The 17,622-nt window shown below is 42.4% G+C and overlaps 1 protein-coding gene across 3 annotated transcripts in view; it reads left to right on the top strand.

Moving 5' to 3' along the window:
- The window catches only part of add3a (adducin 3 (gamma) a), a 42,030-nt gene extending 26,770 nt beyond the window's left edge, over positions 1–15,260 (top strand). Inside the window, exons 9-16 of one of the 3 annotated variants that reach the window (XM_037098092.1) lie at positions 41–217; positions 1,570–1,827; positions 3,174–3,278; positions 3,719–3,805; positions 5,026–5,049; positions 5,795–5,918; positions 9,137–9,229; positions 12,168–15,260. In XM_037098092.1, the coding sequence (XP_036953987.1) occupies positions 41–217; positions 1,570–1,827; positions 3,174–3,278; positions 3,719–3,805; positions 5,026–5,049; positions 5,795–5,918; positions 9,137–9,229; positions 12,168–12,418 (1,119 nt within the window). In that variant the 3' untranslated portion in view covers positions 12,419–15,260. The remainder of the gene's footprint in view (positions 1–40; positions 218–1,569; positions 1,828–3,173; positions 3,279–3,718; positions 3,806–5,025; positions 5,050–5,794; positions 5,919–9,136; positions 9,230–12,167) is intronic. The other 2 variants (XM_037098100.1, XM_037098110.1) reach the window with 2 other exon arrangements.
- The last annotated feature ends 2,362 nt before the right edge of the window (positions 15,261–17,622 follow it).

Here is a 17,622-nt window from a genome sequence, read left to right as displayed (position 1 = left end):
CTTATTCGTGATTTTTTTTTTTTTTTTTTTCATTTTTTAGGTGAATGCTATATCATGTGCCGGCGGCGTGGACAACCTCATAGTGCTGGACCCACAGAAGTACAAATCACGAGTGTTCGACGTGGCCACAGCGGCTGCAATCAACATGGCTGGACAGTACAATTGGAAGATCGGTGAGCTGGAGTTTGAGTCTCTGATGAGGATGCTGGATAACCTGGTGAGTTCGCAGACATCAGAGGATTCGTACACTAACACGCTGGTAGGACAGAACGCACACATACGTTAAATGACTGATGTGATAGAATATTTCTTGTCGTTGATTGTTAAACGCTTTACATTTGCCGTTTTAAAGAACCTGCACTGATGTGTCCTCCCTCAGAGAAATCCTGCTTTTGTTTTCTAATGCTGGCAGGGACAGGGTAGCTGTGTGTGGTGGCCAGAGTTAGAAAAGAGCGCCCCCTACTGAAACCTGAACTGTAATAACAGAACATGCAAAGACAACAAGTCTCTATTGATGCTCTTTTTCTGTCTTTCTTCTCTGATCGTCTGTCTTCCTAGTGTTTCTGTTTCTGTCTACCCTCTCTCACACTCCACATTTTTCTCCCCTTCCTTCTCTCTTTTTATGCTCTCTTCCCTCTCGAGTCATCTCTGCGTCCACTGCCATCCTTTTTGTCTCTCACACCTCAGAAAACACCACATTTGTGTCAGATAAGCTCTTGGTTTCCTTACTATACCCAGACAAAGTGATGAGAGTGAGGGTGAGACTCTACATCCCCTTTGACAACCAGTATACCAATACAGAGAACTTCCTGATTTGAGTGTGTAAGAAATGTGAGATGGGATGTTGTGGATGTTGCGTGGCAGCCCAGCTGACTGGACCAAAAAAAGAGGGAGGTCAAGTCAAGTTGAGAGGGTAACTTTGACTGTGAAACTGAAACGGATAGAAATTCACTGAACGGATAAACAGAGCTTCGCTGTCAGGCCAAGTGTGGAAAAATGTCCGAAAAATCGTCAGGTTCGAGTGAGGGTTCAGCTGCAGAGAGGCAGGAGGGGAAATGGGAGTGTGAGAGAAAAGCAAAGATGATGATGAAAAGGAATGGGAGAGAAAAAGAGAGAGGGGGGGGGGTGAAAGGGGGGATAGAGGGAGAGAGTCGAGAGAGAAAGGGTCAGACAGGAAATGTCTCTCTGACTCTGTCCTCTGTGCTGCCAGAAACCCTGTGGTCCCAACACTGTGTCTCTGTCTTTTTCATTCAACTAAATGTGAAGCTGGCAGCTCATCCAGCATTACAGGAAGGAACAGTCACAGAATAAATACTCAATTCTGTCAGGCATATGGTTCGAATTGATCTCTTTTGGTGTAAAAACAACAAACTGAATTAAAAACATTCTCTTTACAGTACGAATAATGATGGCAGCTTTGATCCAAGAGCACTGAAGGGTTCTCACGGGGTCAACAGGACTCCATAGTGGTGGAGGGAGTGGATGAGGAGGAGCAGAGCGTAAAACAAATCAAATCTTTTAATATCGACAAAAACAACCCTGATGTGTGATCTTGTCTTCATGCTGCAGGGCTATAGGACGGGTCACGCCTACAGGCACCCAATCGTGCGGGAGAAGCCGAGGCACAAGAGCGAGGTGGAGATCCCCGCCACGGTCACAGCATTTATGTTCGCGGAGGACACAGACGGAGGGGCCACACGGCTGCCCTTCAAGTTCCTCCAGCAGCGGCAGCAGAGGGAGAAGACACGCTGGCTCAACTCGCCCAACAGCTACACCAAGGTCAGCGTGGAGGGCAGAGAGGAGCGCTACAACAGCCGGACGACCACGGTGAGCAGTGTGTGTGTGTGTGTGTGTGTGTGTGTGTGTGTGTGTGTGTGTGTGTGTGTTGATGATTGAAGAGTTAAGTCTTTTTACTGAGGTTTTAATTACGTGTGTGCGTGTGTGCAAACGTGTACATGTAGATTTATATCATCAACCTAGTGTCTAAAAACTGATACTAGACCGCCATCTACAGGCTGAACAGAGAACTATATTGATCTCAGCTGCAGTGAATCAGATTGAGAATTTATTGTTTCCACTTTTAAAGTTGCACTCACTGATACTCAAAGTTCCCATAGAAATACATCTGTGGAAGCAGATATGCAGCTAAAAGTTAAACAAAGACGGGAATTAAACATAAAACTGTCATGTACATTTAAGTAGGAAAGAAATACTTGTATAAATATATGTAGAACGCAACAACAAGGAATAAAAAACACCAATTTAAAAGTCAAATGCTTCTGTGAATTGTAAACAATACAGATTTTAGAAATAAATATTGAGTGAATTCACAAAAAGTGGCTGATGTTGACTTTTAGCTGACGGATGGAGTCAAACTTTAAAATAGTTCTCCAGTGATGCAGCATTGCACTTTGACAAAGCTGTGTAGCAAGCATTCTAAAAGGAATGATAGAAATCAAAGCAGCACACTCTGAAATACACTGACTTTCAGTCCCTTTCATTAGACGAGTGGTTGCTGATAATTGCCTGAGATTTACACAAGTAGCCCAGCAGTCTCAACACATGAGGATCCCTTTCGTGTATAAATCGACATCTTGGGTCTCGCGAAGGTTATCAGTCATCCTCAAGGAAGGAAGTAGAGTCAGGGTGTTAAATCAGGTGAATAAAGTTTGCTTAGTTTCAAATCTGACTTCCTGGTTGGCAGCCATCACAAGCTCTCACAAATCAGCGCCATCTGAGATGAAGGACAAGCTCACAGAGGTTGTGGCATTTGCGTTTTTCAAAAAACAAAACCAATAATACCACAAGAATTACTGCCTTCAAACTTTCTGCAATTTCCAAGAGAATTTAAATATGTAAACTGCACATGTATGGAACGAGAGCTGTATAACACATCTCTTCATTGTATCTTTCAAAGTCCAATGCTGCTTGATAAAAACCAATATGTAGTTTAGGGGTTACAGATAATACTGTAATATATTTTACAGTAAACTGAAAGTGAAACGACAGCCTTTTTCAGTAGTTGATGAATAATTACAACTGATTCTTGTTGTTTGATTGCATTCTTTTTTAAAGTTAAAATAAAGTTTTGCACATGTTCACAGTGTGAAGTTGTTGTTATTTTGAGCCGGCCGGTTTAATCTCATCTGCTTTCACCTGCCTCCCCTCTGCAGTGGATGAAGGCGGAGGAGACGGGAACCCCAATCCGGATCGAGGACCCCAATCAGTTTGTCCCTCTCAACACAGACCCCACTGAGGTGCTGCAGAAGAGGAACAAAGTGAGTCTAAGAACGATTGTTAATTGTAAAGTTGTAGCATCGTATGGCGTCGATGTTTAGATTGATTAAGAGTTTTGGCAGTAGCCTCAGTTTGCTATAATATTAAGATGAGGACAGTAGGAAGTGATAAGTACTTGGGTGAATGAGCTGAAAGATGATAAGGGTAAAGAATTAAGGACGTTTCTTTTCTCCTGATCTCACGCTCTTGACTCAAACAGAGTTAAACATCTGCTCCGAGACAGAGGTGTAATACCTGAGGAGATGACTTGATGAGTATGTGAACATCCTGTAAGATCAGGGATTGAACACATCTGAGCAAAGTGTAACCTTCAGTGCATTTCCATTTATGCTCTGAATTGTTTTGACTGGAGTTTTGAATCATTCAAAGTGAACTCTTCCTGCTTCCTCATGACATCCTTGTGTGTTTTGTCCTGTCACAGATCAGAGAGCAGAACCGGTTCGATGTGATGACGTCGGGGCCGCGCTCTCACGCCCTTGCAGGCATCCCTGATGATGTACCGCGACGGGTGAGGATTTCCTCTGTCATGTTCAGAACTTAGGAAAATCAAAATTCTCTGATTTTAGCTCGGATATGTGAATATTTGATGGATTCCTTTCCCCTTTCTGTGACAGTAAATTGAATGTCCTTGGGTTTAGGACAAAAGTAGACACGTGATGACGTCATCTTGGTGACATACACAGTTTTTGTCGTTAATTTCTCCAATGTGGTGATCAAACAGACAAAGATAGATGTACAGATATACAGATTAACAAACAATGTGCTGAAAAACGGAACGTTATTTGGAAGTTAATAATTATATGTCAACCTAAGCACTGTGATTTTTAAAATTTGTCTTCAAGTTGGCAAATATTGATAACATACTGTGTACAGATATATTTGTGATCGGTCAACTGGTGTATTGGTCGGGCTCTACCACTCAACTAACAAATGTTTTGTTTCATTCTTAGAGAAACCCCAGTTTAGCCAGTTTACAGTTAACAGAGTTCTCTGACACCAAGAACATTTTACAGAAATTAATCACATTTAAGGAAAACACAAAAGTTGAGTTTTGACCCATTTTCACCAGTTTGTAAATGTCATAAAGCAGCCGCAACATAAACAGTAGTTGATTTTTACTTCACATTGAGGATTCATGATTTTGGCGTAAGTAGTCCAGTATGTGTCTGTTTATGGGCATGCAGAGGTTTATTGCAGGATACACAGTCAATCTTGAACCACTCGGCCTCCCTGCTGAACTGAAGGGAACTGCAACAGTACAGATTTCTCTAATTACTTGTTTATTAGCTCTTCGGTGTTCACAGTTATTGTGGCTGAATTTGGTAGAGCTGTGCAGGGAACAACCTGATCGTACCAAACTTTGTGAAATAAGAAAGATGATGAAGTTGCAACCACAACAATACAAGGAGTAAAGGAGATTTCATACAAGCACAGTCTACAAACACCCACACGGTGATGAGCAAAGATTTAATCAGTCAAACAAGTGCAGACACCTGTGTCCAGGTTCCGATGTTGCACATGGCTGCAGACAGAATAATGACACACCTCAGCCACTAGGTGGAACCGAGTGAGTACATTTTTCCAAAGCAAAAGGAACCTCGAGTATGTTGATAGTTGCATAGTAATCATGAGAAATAATGAAAGTCACATAAGAAAGATGAAGGTGAAATGATCAGATTTAGACGTTTTGATGCTGATGGTTTTTGTGGTTGGGTTCTTGTCTTGAAGAATCAGGTGCAGATAAACGTTCTGGTAAATATCCACAAGTGAAATTTCTTACTGTTTGCAGTGTTGTTGTATTTCTCTGTGGATTTGTTTGACACCTTTTTTGTCCTTTTGGAACAGAAATCATTGCATGTGTCTGTTAGTGTTGTGTTCTCAGACACCAACTTTGAAATGACTTCCCACCAGTTTTTAATCGTGCCTCGGGCAAAGGTGCAAATTTGTCTGAGGCACAAAGTTCACGTCGGAGCATGATGGTTTGTCTGACATATTTGCACAGAAGAATCCAAACACAGGCGTTGTGAAGTGTGTGTGTTTTTGTGTGCATGCTTGTGACTCGGTGCACCATGTATAACGTGTCTGCATTTTGGAGTGCGTGTTTTCCACAGTCTGTTAAGAAGATGTTGGGGTTTTGCGCACTAATTGGTTAAGAGACTCTGTGTCGAGCTTGTGGTTAGAAGAGCTCTGTGTGATGTGGTCGACACTTTTATCTTTATGTGAGCAGCCTTCGTCATGTTGTAATGAAGTATTGCGGAGACAGTGTGGGTGTGAGGTGTTTGTGTGTGTGTGTGTGTTTGGGTTTGTGTGTGTGTGTGCAAGAGAGAAAGAAAAAAGAGAGACCTTTTCTTGTGCATGTACATCAATAAGTGTGTGTGCCTATTTGTTTTGGCATTTCAGAGTGTGCATGTACTTCCTCACTGTTTCTGTGTGTGTGTGTGTGTGTGTGTGTGTGCTCATGCTCCCATGCTCACCCCTCTCCCTGTCTCCTCCCCAGCCATACGTGCCCACAGAGGATGAGCAGATGGCTCCTCTGCCTCCCAACCCCTTCAGTGAGCTGTCAGAGAAGGACATGGTCGAGTACCGCAAGAACGTGGAAAGGAGGCAACTGGGCCTCAGCGGTACGACACACACACACACACTCATAAATGCATGCTTTAAACAAAAAAAAAAAAACATACAAACTCTTACACACCAAGTCCCTGAATTAATGAATGCTAATAGCTGTGTGGACTTGATCCTGGATTCACTCAACTTGCGAACACAACAAGAGACCAGTCACACTGAGAGACATATGGACGGCACACGCACACACACACGCACAGTGACTTGTACTCAAAGCCAAAGGCCCATCCCTCGGTGTGAGCAGCAAACAACCTACCAATCCGTGAGGATAGGTTTAACAACAGATAATTGAGCGGCTTTTAAAACAATCAGTCAATAATCAACGTGTTTGAAAGCACACGGGAAGAGATTAGTTGGTGCCAAGAAGATTTGTCACTAGATTTGAGAAAGCAGTGAGTTTATCTTCAAAGATGTGTTCTCTCATTTTTGGCAGTTATTATCTGAGCCTGCTGATGTCTCTGCGGGACTGATGTCATCAGCCAATATCTGCTTATCACAGATATCGGTGTATCTGTTGCCAGAAATCAATTGTGGTGCCGTAAATTGTGCCAATAAATGATTTATAGGGAGCATGTTTATGAGACACTTTAACCTTCATTTTTATTAAGTTGCATTTATTGTTATTGGATTTATAGTTAATTATGATAGTGACATTATAATCACATTTACTGATAAAGTTGTATTTATTTTGGCAACACAATTTCATTAATTTTAATTACCATTACATTAACAATGGAGTCCTAATCTCCCTTTCCCCCGTAACATTTTTCTATCTGAAAAACATTTCTTTACATTTGTATGCACCTCACATTTTCTGTATGAGTTCAGCTCTAGTTCGTATCCCTGACATACACACTGAGAGTAAAATATGTTGGATCTGACCTTGTCAGAAATTATTAGAGTCCTTCTTCTAACTGTGTCAGTCTTCTTCCCAGTGTGCTCTGTGAGTTTTTCATTCATCTGAAAGATTTTCAACTGTAGAAAAAGACAAGACCCTAACAGCCAGATGTGGGCACGTCCTGCTGGAGCCTGTCTAAGTTGTTAACAAGCACTGTGTGACATTTTCAAGTGCTCAGAATCGGCTAAAACAGCTGGAGCAGATTTCAAACTGAGCTCGAACGAAATCAGGATTGCTTAAAACTTGCAAATCTGTCCCTCCTCCTCCTCCTCTTCTTCTTTAAATCTTGTCTCACAGATTGATTTCTGTACATTCTCAGTTTGTTACCTACTCTCTCTGCAGGTTTGTTGTAAACATCTATATATATAATCCCGGGTCTTTAGGGCTGTTGCCTTAGCAGCGATCCCAGTGGATAGGCGTATTCTAACACGCTGCCTGCTATATCACATACACACAGCACACACCTTTCAACATGAGGGATTGTCCTCATGGGTCCTACTGCTGCCCTCATCTGCATTAACCTCTCACACAATACAGTCAATGCTAATCATATAAGCCCTCTGTCCCACTGCCTTTCAAAGAGGCAAGGGAGAAATCAATAGAGAACAGATAGTGAAGGGGGGGCATCTACTAGTCCCCATCCTGCACCAGATTAATGTCTATATTTCTGCACATGTTCATGCATGTTTATGGGATCTTCCAAATGCTTTTGTGTGCCTTTGAAACATGATGCAAGTGTCACTGTATGTGCACGTGTGTGCACATTTATGATGGACTGCTATGACTAAGATGACAGACCGAACAGACAGCAGGTCTTCACACCCGCCACATGAGCTGAGCCCGTTGCTATGACAGTGTTGCCCCCACAGCCCCACGAATCCCCGGTGGCCAATCTGGCTGCAAGCTGGAGACCGTCTGTACTGACCTGATACATGCCACACACACACATACACACACACACACACACACACACGTTTAGCCTGTGATCAGTCGTGTCCATTCCACACTGTATATTTAATTTACAAACTACAAAATGTTTCATGCCAAAATTGTTATGCCTATGTCACAGCTGCCAGCTGAAGACTACTTCCTGTAAGCAGTGTGTAAAGTGCACTGATCTCGAGTATATGTACGAACACATAGAGAGCACCTTTAGTGTACAGACCAGGCTGTTACGCAAACACGTTCACTGTGCTGGCTATGAATAAGCTGTGAACAACTGTGACGCCATGGCCAACTGAATGTGTAAACCTGAACGTGCTAATGTATGTGTGGAACTGATATGGATGGGAATGTCGTTCATTCACACTAATCAGTGTTTAAACTAATGAGGCCACTAATGCTGAGCTGCACTGTAACATTTACTGTGCTGTCCCAAGAGTTGTCTGAAAAGCTGCTGCAAGCCCCTATCAAGTAGAGAGTCACATGCTCAATTAGTTTTAGCCAGGAAGCCTTTGGATATTAAAAAATAACCGATGATGTAATAGAAGAGAATAAAAACTTAATGTTCTCTTCTGCAAAGTAAGTATATGATGGGCAATTAAAGTCATTATTCCTAGGCATGATTATGGTTTTACAACATGGTTGTGTAACGAAATGATATAGATGGATTCATGAATAATAAGTCACAAAAAATCATTTGTGTGCTGAGGAGGATGAGGACAGACTGTTTTGTAGTCTGGTGGTACAGCAGCAGGTACTTCTGTATTTCTTGCCAGACTGTGGCTGTGGCACACCTCACCAATATCACTGATGCTCAGTGGATGGGCACAAATTGTCATAATGCATTTAAGTTTTATATACACTTACTATGCCCAGCCCCGCTTGAATATTATTATATAACTTCATTGTTTATTTGAAATCTGTTATCATGAGTTGTGTGTTAGCATGTTCTGGAATCCAGCCCTTAAGTTACATTTCAGGGCATTCTGAGGATATTAAGGCACAACAAAATGTTACAGTGCGTGTTCAGCCCCCAGAACAAGCGGATAACAAGGGAGTCATGGTGCTCTGACAGCCTGATGATCAGCAGACAAGGATTTTGGAAATTTTGTGGAAAAGCAGCTGTGCATGGCCTGATTCTAACATGTGTGTGTTACCGCTAATCTCTCAAACTCCCTCCCCCCTCCCACTCCCCCACCCCTACCCCGCTTCTGACCCTTCATCCCAAATCCTGCCCCCGCCCACCCACCTCTCATCCCACTCACCCCTGCTGTCATCCTACTACTTCAATCCTCTACACCACCCTGCAATCCTCTCATCCATCCCTCACCCTGCTTTGACCCCACCCCCACCCCCTCCTCACCCACCCTGCAGATGGAGAGCACGATCTAACCTCCGACGATGGCTCCACTCTCTCTCAGTCTCTGTCTCTCACCCAGTCCCCGCAAAGCACTCCAGCTAAAGAAGGTATCACTCACTCAGAGGGAGAGAGAGAGACGTTTTCAGAATGATCTTCACTGCCTTGCTGTGTGTCTTTATGATCTTATGTGTGTGTGCATAAGAGTGCAAATTAAATGGACTAAGAGCTGAATATGCAGAAACTAAACTACTGACCTGTGCTATAAGTTTGTACTACACTAATGATTTTTCATGTTAAAACTAAATGAAACCACTTTCTGCTGTTGGTTTTAAAAAACTCACCCTTCGCCACTAGAGTTGATAGAGCAAATCTTCAAAGCACTCATGTATTTCCTTGTTACATTACTCCTTTTGAAAGCATGAAGGAATATCTTATAATTTGTTACCTTCCATTTATTATATTTCATTTCGGTACAATATGAGAATCAAGTTGTTAGGATTCTTTATGGCGGTCCTGGACTCCTGTGGTGGTAATCCACCACAGGGGCGATGTAAGCCCTCCTTGTCGGGGCATTCAGGGACATTTAAGATTTCAAAGATGGCTGCTAAGCTGCCAAAACCAAGACCAACTTTGTCTTAGTCTTTTCAAAATGTCTGTTTGCTTATTGCTTACTGAATTTAAAGGAATAGATTCACATTTTTGGAGGGAGGTTTATTTGTCTGCTATTTTGACCTAAGAAATGGGTTAGCCTAGCTTAGCATTAAAGAACAAGTGTGTAGGATTTTGTGGCATCTAGTGGTAAGTGTGGCAACCAACTGAACACTCGCCCTCTAAAAGCATGAGGAAAAAAAAACAGTTATGGGCTAGTATAAAAACATGGCAGACTCCATGGAAGAGGAGGACCCCAAGTCCCCAGGGGAGACCCGGCTTTGAAGCCAGTTTGTATTGCTCATTGTCACGTAGCCCAAAAAACACTTTTTGTGAAAGAAGCATCTCTAAGACAGTGAATACATATTTTGGAGCATCACAACCCCTGCAAAACAACTTCTTTCACAATCATAATATGAGCTCTTTGGTCCAGTGCAATTAGGTAAGCCAGGTCGGTCGGTGGAAATTTCTTGTGTGCAGAGATTTTTTTGGTATTGTCATACTCGAGAAGTCAAACTTGTTTGGCTTCAAGTGCCACTGAGCAGGTTTCATAGGAATGAACAGGGTTCCACCTCCAACACTGTATCAGGGTTTCATTATACATCAGTGGAGGACTCGCTCCTTCTGAGATATAAAAGACTCATTGTAAGGTAATTAAAACATAATCTTAGTTCCAGATGATTTTTCACTCATGACATTTCATTGATCAATCCGTATAAAACAAATCTAAAACCTGATAATAGACAGCTGTGCTCTCCTCCAAACTCTTCATGCTAAGCTAAGCTAAGCTAATACCCTCTAGGTTGTAGCGCTTCACCTCACACAAAGAGTGGTGTCTTATCATCCTACTTCCGACGTGAACAAACACTTTTCTTACCAAAATGTCAAACCATGACTTTTGCAGAACACAGATCATGAATTACTTTGCTCGCTAACACTCAGTCTTGATTGTTGCTGCGTCCTTGTGTATGCACCACTTAGAAATTTCAGAATGATTCCACATCTGCACGAGGTCTTATGCCTTCTCTCAAACATGTCAGACCTGCCAGGTTGGTAACATGAGCATGTTGTGATTTCTGCGTAATGAAGTTCTGCCATTTGGATCTCCAGACACAGAAATATTGTGCCTGACATTTGAAGCCAGTTGGTGTACCTCCAAGAGAGACAGAGATCACAGCGGCCTCGGTACAAGTTCTAAATAATGACACCATGCGATTGACTTCCTGTCAGCTTCCCTCCAACACAATGAGTAACAATTAACCCACAGCAGCGCACTGGCTCAGGGGACCCATATATTCTGACACCGCCGCTGTGAGGTCGGCCAGTCGTTGTCCTCAAACCAGGTCAATTGGGGTGTGAGCTGCTTTTTAATGTCGCCCTGCGTGTTTCTTTGTGCGAAGTTGAAAATAAACAGAGAAGACGTCACTCTCCCGGTGTTTCAGCATGGTAACATGATGAAGCTGCCCTGCTTTCCCTAACCTGCGTTTGTAACCCAGAGAGAGGGATGTGACCAGCGGACCTGTTATGTGAACAGTCATTACAGAAGTGGCTGTAGTCCCATTTATTTCAGGTGAAAGGAGGACAGACTCTGTGGGCTATCAGGTCACTGGAGCTTTACGCAGGGATATTATGAAATATGTAGAGCGCGGGAACAGCGTGTCCCTGAGAGGGAAGCGGAAGTTCAGCACTCAGTTCAAATGGTATTAGTGTGTTTGGTAGAGCGGAGTCAGCAAAGCCTCATATTTATTACATGAGGCGAGTGTGGCATTCAGGGGGTGGACACAATAACCTGAACGCCTGCACAGGTGAATGCAGTTCGACACAGAACTGCTTCAGGACAACATGCAGTGCTCGGTGAAGATGTATGGAAAACTTCGTAATACTTTTTGTAGATTGTAGTGAGAGTGTAGTGTTGTTATATTTTATCATTTTACACGCTGTTTCTATCATTTTTGTCCATCATCTGTTTATTAACCACTGTATATGTCAGTAAACACTGATAGACTTGTGGTTAAAAGTTCAAAATATAAATCTGTTAAAAGTAAGAATTAATGAGTAGAAACATTATTTATAGGTAACTGAACATATGTCTTATTTATTGACTTGACAGTGATCATAAATGGGAGATCAATCAATACTAGATATTGGGCCCAAGTTTGAAAATACTAGAATTCCCCTTTAACCTCTGACCTACAGACCGTAGTGAGCAGTTCTTTAATTATTTACTCTTCCACGTCAGTACACTTTCAGCCCGGCACCAGCGTTAGTCAATATAAATCACACACAGTATGTGTATTTGTTGTGAGTGTCTGTTTTGTAGGGTGTGTTGCAGAACTGATTGATTTCTTCCACTGTTTCTTGCCACCTGTCCTGACCTGTGTCTGCCCGCTCCCTCAGAGAACCACACGGGCCTGATGAACGGCAAAGATGGCCATGGCGACGTGGACGAGGAGCTGTCCAAGCGTGTCAGCCAGCTGACCACCAGCGTGGAGAGCGTGGAGATCACGGTGCGCTCCGGCGAGAAGATCGAGGAGGCGCTGTCCCCCGAGAGCTCGCCCTCCAAGTCGCCCAACACCAAGAAGAAGAAGAAGTTCCGCACCCCGTCCTTCCTGAAGAAGAACAAAAAGAAAGAGAAGATGGAGGCCTGAGAGCAGACACGGGCGAGGGAGAAGAAAGTGGGGCGGCAGCCACCTTTACGTTTAATGTCTGTGTTTTTATTTTGTCTCCGTTTTCAATGCCCTTTTATGTTTTTAATTTTATTTTAATTTTTTAACAAAAGGTTTTATGTGCGAAAAGGCAGAAGAGCGGATTACACAAAAAATGAACTGGTTTGTAACACAAAAGAAAGGTCTCGCTATCTGCAGAAAGAAATTACAGTTCTGGGATGGGCTCATTGCTAAAGTTGCAGCAGGTTACTTGGGTGGATGTTGGGTGTCTACACACCTTATCGCCTGTGCAGTACTCTAACAGGGCTCCTCAGGAGCAGCAAGTGTCATTTGAGGCCAGACAAATCCTGAATAACTGGCTCTTCCTGTGTTGTTCCCCAAGCTGAGAACACATCATGAAACCAGCTTGAGTAGTTCCTCTCAAAATCCAATTTTATGAAATGATTGGAGTGCAGCATGAGGGTTATAAAAATGCACAAGTTGAAGTGAAGCCGTTTTCTTCTGTCAAGACTTCCCCGGTCTTTCAAGGTTTTGTTTTAACATTCTGGTCACCTGACTCTGCATAGGGAACCGAGAGGCCGCATGAAATTTGAAGTCACACTGGAAAACTGGTGTCAGAAGTCAGCCACAGGGTTTGTGTTGATTTATTTACTGTGAGGGAGGTTTTCTCTCGGCCTCTCCCACTCTTCAGGCCCCTGACGCAAACCTTCCCCTTCAGCTGATTGTGGCTGAACTCCAGATGAGTTAAAGGGTCACTAGACTGGACGAGATAGCGAGGCTGTAGGCCGGCGGTCTATCACAAGTTGACTTTATCTCACAGAGCCGCCGACTCACTCGGAATATTTATGTAGCATTTTAATTTCCTCTTCATCTCAAAGGGTTTCTTTTTTTTGCCAAACTGCGTGGAAGAAAAAGAAGAAACAATCTCATTTTAGTGAAGCGTCACTGTGTCTCGTTTTTGTCATCTCATGAAATCTGATCTTTTTTTATTGAACACAAATTTGGTATTAGTCGACTCTGTTTTGTACTCATTTCTAAGCTTTTACAGAGAATACGGATGTTACGCATGTTTTCTCTCTTTTTTTTGCAAGAACGGAATTTATACGGCTGACTATGTTCTGTAGTGAGGCCTGATTGCTCAAATGATATTCTAATCTTCAGAGTACACAAATTTACTATATAACACAGATATATGAAAACTGGATATGTTGGCTATAGATTTTTAACTATATATTTTTTATTTTATTGTGCTGCACTTTTTCTCGTGGTATATAACACATTTTTTTTTTTTTTTTTTTAGTTGCAGGTGGTTTCACCAGTGAAGGAGATTGTGAAGTATTTGGTTTAAAAAAAGTTGTGCAAGTAGCAAGCGAGGCATGGTGTGTCGGAGGAAGGTCAGGACCCGGAAAGTGAGTCGAGCGAAGAAAGAAAGAAAAAAAGTCTCTCATTGGTGTCACACGTGGGAAAAGATCTCTACTTCTCAACTTAACAAAACTAAAAAAAAAAAAAAAAAAAGAAAGAAAAAAAGAAAAGAAAAAAAACAGCAAGTGTAGTGCTGATATGCTACGTCAAACTATCTGCAGTCGCCAGCTGAAATGAGAATCATGGGTCGTGGAGTGCGGAGCGGTGGCATATTTCGTTTGGTGTGTTTGTGTGTGTGTTTTTAAAGCCATATTGTTTTTTTTTGTTTTTTTCCTCCGTTGTTTTTTAGACAAGGGTTGCGATTCTCGTCTGCCTGCTTGGGCGTCAAGGACCCCAACAAGACCTCTGTTAAATCACCCCAGTGACTGCATCGACACCCCTCAGGCTCCCAAAACTTTTTTGTTTTTGTTTTTGTCCCCTGTAGCTCCATTCGCAGCAGCTACGCTCCCTTTGCTTAATTTGCCATTTATTTCCTCCTGGAACTGGAACTCTTTAAGGAGGTCATATGGACATTTCAATTTTTATTCGATCACTCTTCGAGCCCCCTTGTCGTCATTTCAGCTTCTAAAGCCTCCCCTCATCTCATTTCTCTCGTAAACACGATCGTGTTGTTACTCTCAGATGACCCACAGCTGAACTCTGCAAAGCCAAAGTGTGATGCGTTGCCACACATCCTCCCCCCGCAGTTTAACCAGATGCACCAATATCCCAGCTAGCAATGTGAAGTATTGGATTTGGAGGGAGGGAGGGAGGGTTTTGGGGACACATCTTTAGCTGTGTTAAACGATAGCTTTTGGTTCGCGGCGAAGAGCCGAGGTCACACAACTGAAAGATGGAGAAGGGAGGTGTGAGTTTGGAAATGGAAGTGCATACGTGTGTGTAGAAGAGAGGGGCCGGGGTTAAGGACGACCTGACACTAACGCACCATGTTTTTATCACTCAGTCTTGTCTTTTTATTCTTTCATACCATCTCTCCTCCTGGAACGTTCTCTTTTATTTTTTTTTTCATCCTCCGTTTGTATCGCAGTACGCTTTCTTTTTTCTTTTTTTTTAATTAGTTTTCGGAGAGCACTAGGCTTTTTTTTTAATTAACCATTTTAAGAGCATAAATTGCTCCCAGATGAACTGAATGTGCATTGCATCCTTATTTTCACCTCTTCTGTTTCCGACTGTTTGCACCTTGCTTTACTAATGCCTCTCTATCCACCTTTTATTTTCTGTTTTTAAAAATTAAAAAAAAAAAAAAAAAAGAACGAGTTTTTGCTTTGGCATGCCAGAATGAGCCAAGCTACTTTTGTGACCTGTGAAAATCCTATATAAATGGTTATCTAATGGAGTTGCTTTTAGATGTATTGCTAATCAGTGTACATTCACAAATAAAACTGTATTTTAAGAAACGGAAGCTCATTTTTTCATGTTTGTGCATCACGATTCACGTCATTCCTCAAACTGCTTTAAGTTCGACATGATCCATACACACTCATTTTAATTTATGCCATTGCCATGAACTGAGACGTTGTAAATATTCACAGATTCACTTAATGCTGCATTCTTCAAGATGATTTAACAGTAATGTAGAACAGCTTCTAACAGATGGACCTATGCTGAAATACTTCAGCTTTAAATGAGCAGGAAAAAAAAAAAATGTAACTGGTGCCTTTTTTATCCTTAAGTCACAATGTTAGCAGGTGAGAATGAATATGTTGTGTGTGCATGTGTTTGTGTGTGTGTGTGTGAATAGTTCAATCAAGAAGTTCTGGCACATTCAAGGCAATGATTGACGGAGTGCGAGTGACAATGTGACAGTGATCCTAACCAAGTCACAGTGAATGTGGAAGCGCTTAAGCAGAAATGAGCACAGTGACAGATTTCTCCATGACCCCACGGTCATACAAAGAGATGCTTCACCTCTGGGATATAGAGACAGGGAGCAGCATATGACAAATTATGGTATATATTTCTAGAATTACGTTTTATGAGAGATACATTTGTTGTTGACACACCCTTGATACTGAAAGTCATTGTGTTTGCCCGTATCTTTCAAAGCAGCGGTTCCCAACTCGGCAGCTGAGGCCTCCAGGATGGGTGGTGGTAACTGCCAGTGTGCAAAATACGAGATGTTTTAATATTTTTAAGTAACATTTTTGGTGGCGTTTCTCAAATCTTTGCTCCTCTATTGACAAAGAAAAACTGTAGTTTATACCTCTTCGTCCTTCTGTCACAGATGTGCACCTTGTGATGTTGCTTCAATACATGCAAGAAATCTAGCATCGCACCCCAGTAGAATTATTAGATTGAACCAGAGCTATCATCTCCTTGGATAGTGACACTGGATTATGAGGCTGATACTAATGCGAATATGGGGAGTGGGGAGAAAAAAAATAAATACAAAACCAAACAGTCAATATTCTTCTCTACAATGGATAAAGATATAATTACACATTTTTTGCAATGATCCCTCGAAATGTGGTGATAAAACACGTAAAAGACACAGTACCTCAGTGAACTGAAACGGTAAACTTCAGTGGGAGTTTATTTCTGCATTATGTTCTGTATTGGGACGACAGATACGTGATACTGATGTATCCATGATAGGCCAATGTCAGTCAGTAATGGCCTGCAGATATGTCAGTCGGGCTCCAGCCTTTTTTTATTCCTCCTTCCTCCTTGTCAAGACCTGGTGCCTACATTACCCACAATGCAACTTGACCACAGACAGCAAAGATCAGGACTTACAGAGGTCTGGTTACCTCACCTGTTTCAAACTCAATACCCAAAGATTCTTCTCAGATTCAAACCTGTAGTCTTAAAACCCAGCGGATGCCGACTCAAGTGACATCATCTTGAGTCTTCTAGCCTGCCAAAAAATGTTTTGTACAGCTTCTTCCACAGATGCAGTTCTCCTCTCCAAGAGCTGTAAACACACTTTGAGGTGTAAAATTGGTGGCGTTATCCTTTACGAGGTCACGAGCAAAAAAGGTTGGGAGCCACTGCTTGGAACAAGGGATATGTTGTTCTAGTTTTTCGTTTCGTGGGAAGGTGTGATGCTTTGTTAGGCGACCCTTTGGTGTGTCTACCGTCGCACACCTCACCCCCGAACAGTCTGCTTCACCGTTAGTATCCAAATCTGCTGCACTCTTTCCAGCCGCTACACGTCTGTCTCATACGGATGACGCCTTGACACAATATGGCATCTGTGTTGCACAGTGAACACAGGCTGTCCTGTAGAGCATCCAGGCAACTGGGCGACTTTGTGTGCATGTGAGCCACCAATGTGCCTTGACTGCATTTATATCCTCAGATGCAAAAACAAAATATGCAAAACCTGTATGATGACGGCGTGTGCGACCCTCCCCGTAAGATGTTTCTCTGTGGTCTTTCAGTATCTGCCAACTGGCTAAATATTTACATTTTGAAGTAGAGCTAGCAGAGATTTCTGTCACTACTTATGATGTCTCTTTTTAGGTAAGATTAGGAAATTAAACAAAGGTAAGGATGCCTTTTATCACCTTGGCCTACTTTAAAATCTCTCAACTCGTTGCTGAGGTGCTGTCAGCAACCTGAACTCTTCTGGTGTCAACAATCCAGCTCACCGTTTGATTCAAGACTCAAATACTAGATTATTGAGTATTTTCATTTCCTAAAAAATGATGGGATGTCATTTTAGTGAACGCAAGCACTGAGAATCATCCAGTTCTGCTTGACCGGATCCTCGCCTCCAGTGAAGCCCCTCAAGAGCCACATCAGGGAGTGTGTGAGTGAAA

The sequence above is a fragment of the Acanthopagrus latus genome, chromosome 1 (genome assembly GCF_904848185.1).
Source record: "Acanthopagrus latus isolate v.2019 chromosome 1, fAcaLat1.1, whole genome shotgun sequence".
NCBI classification, from domain to species: Eukaryota; Metazoa; Chordata; class Actinopteri; order Spariformes; family Sparidae; genus Acanthopagrus; species Acanthopagrus latus.
Note: the sequence above shows the minus strand (reverse complement) of the source record. Positions and strands in the feature narration are given on the sequence as shown.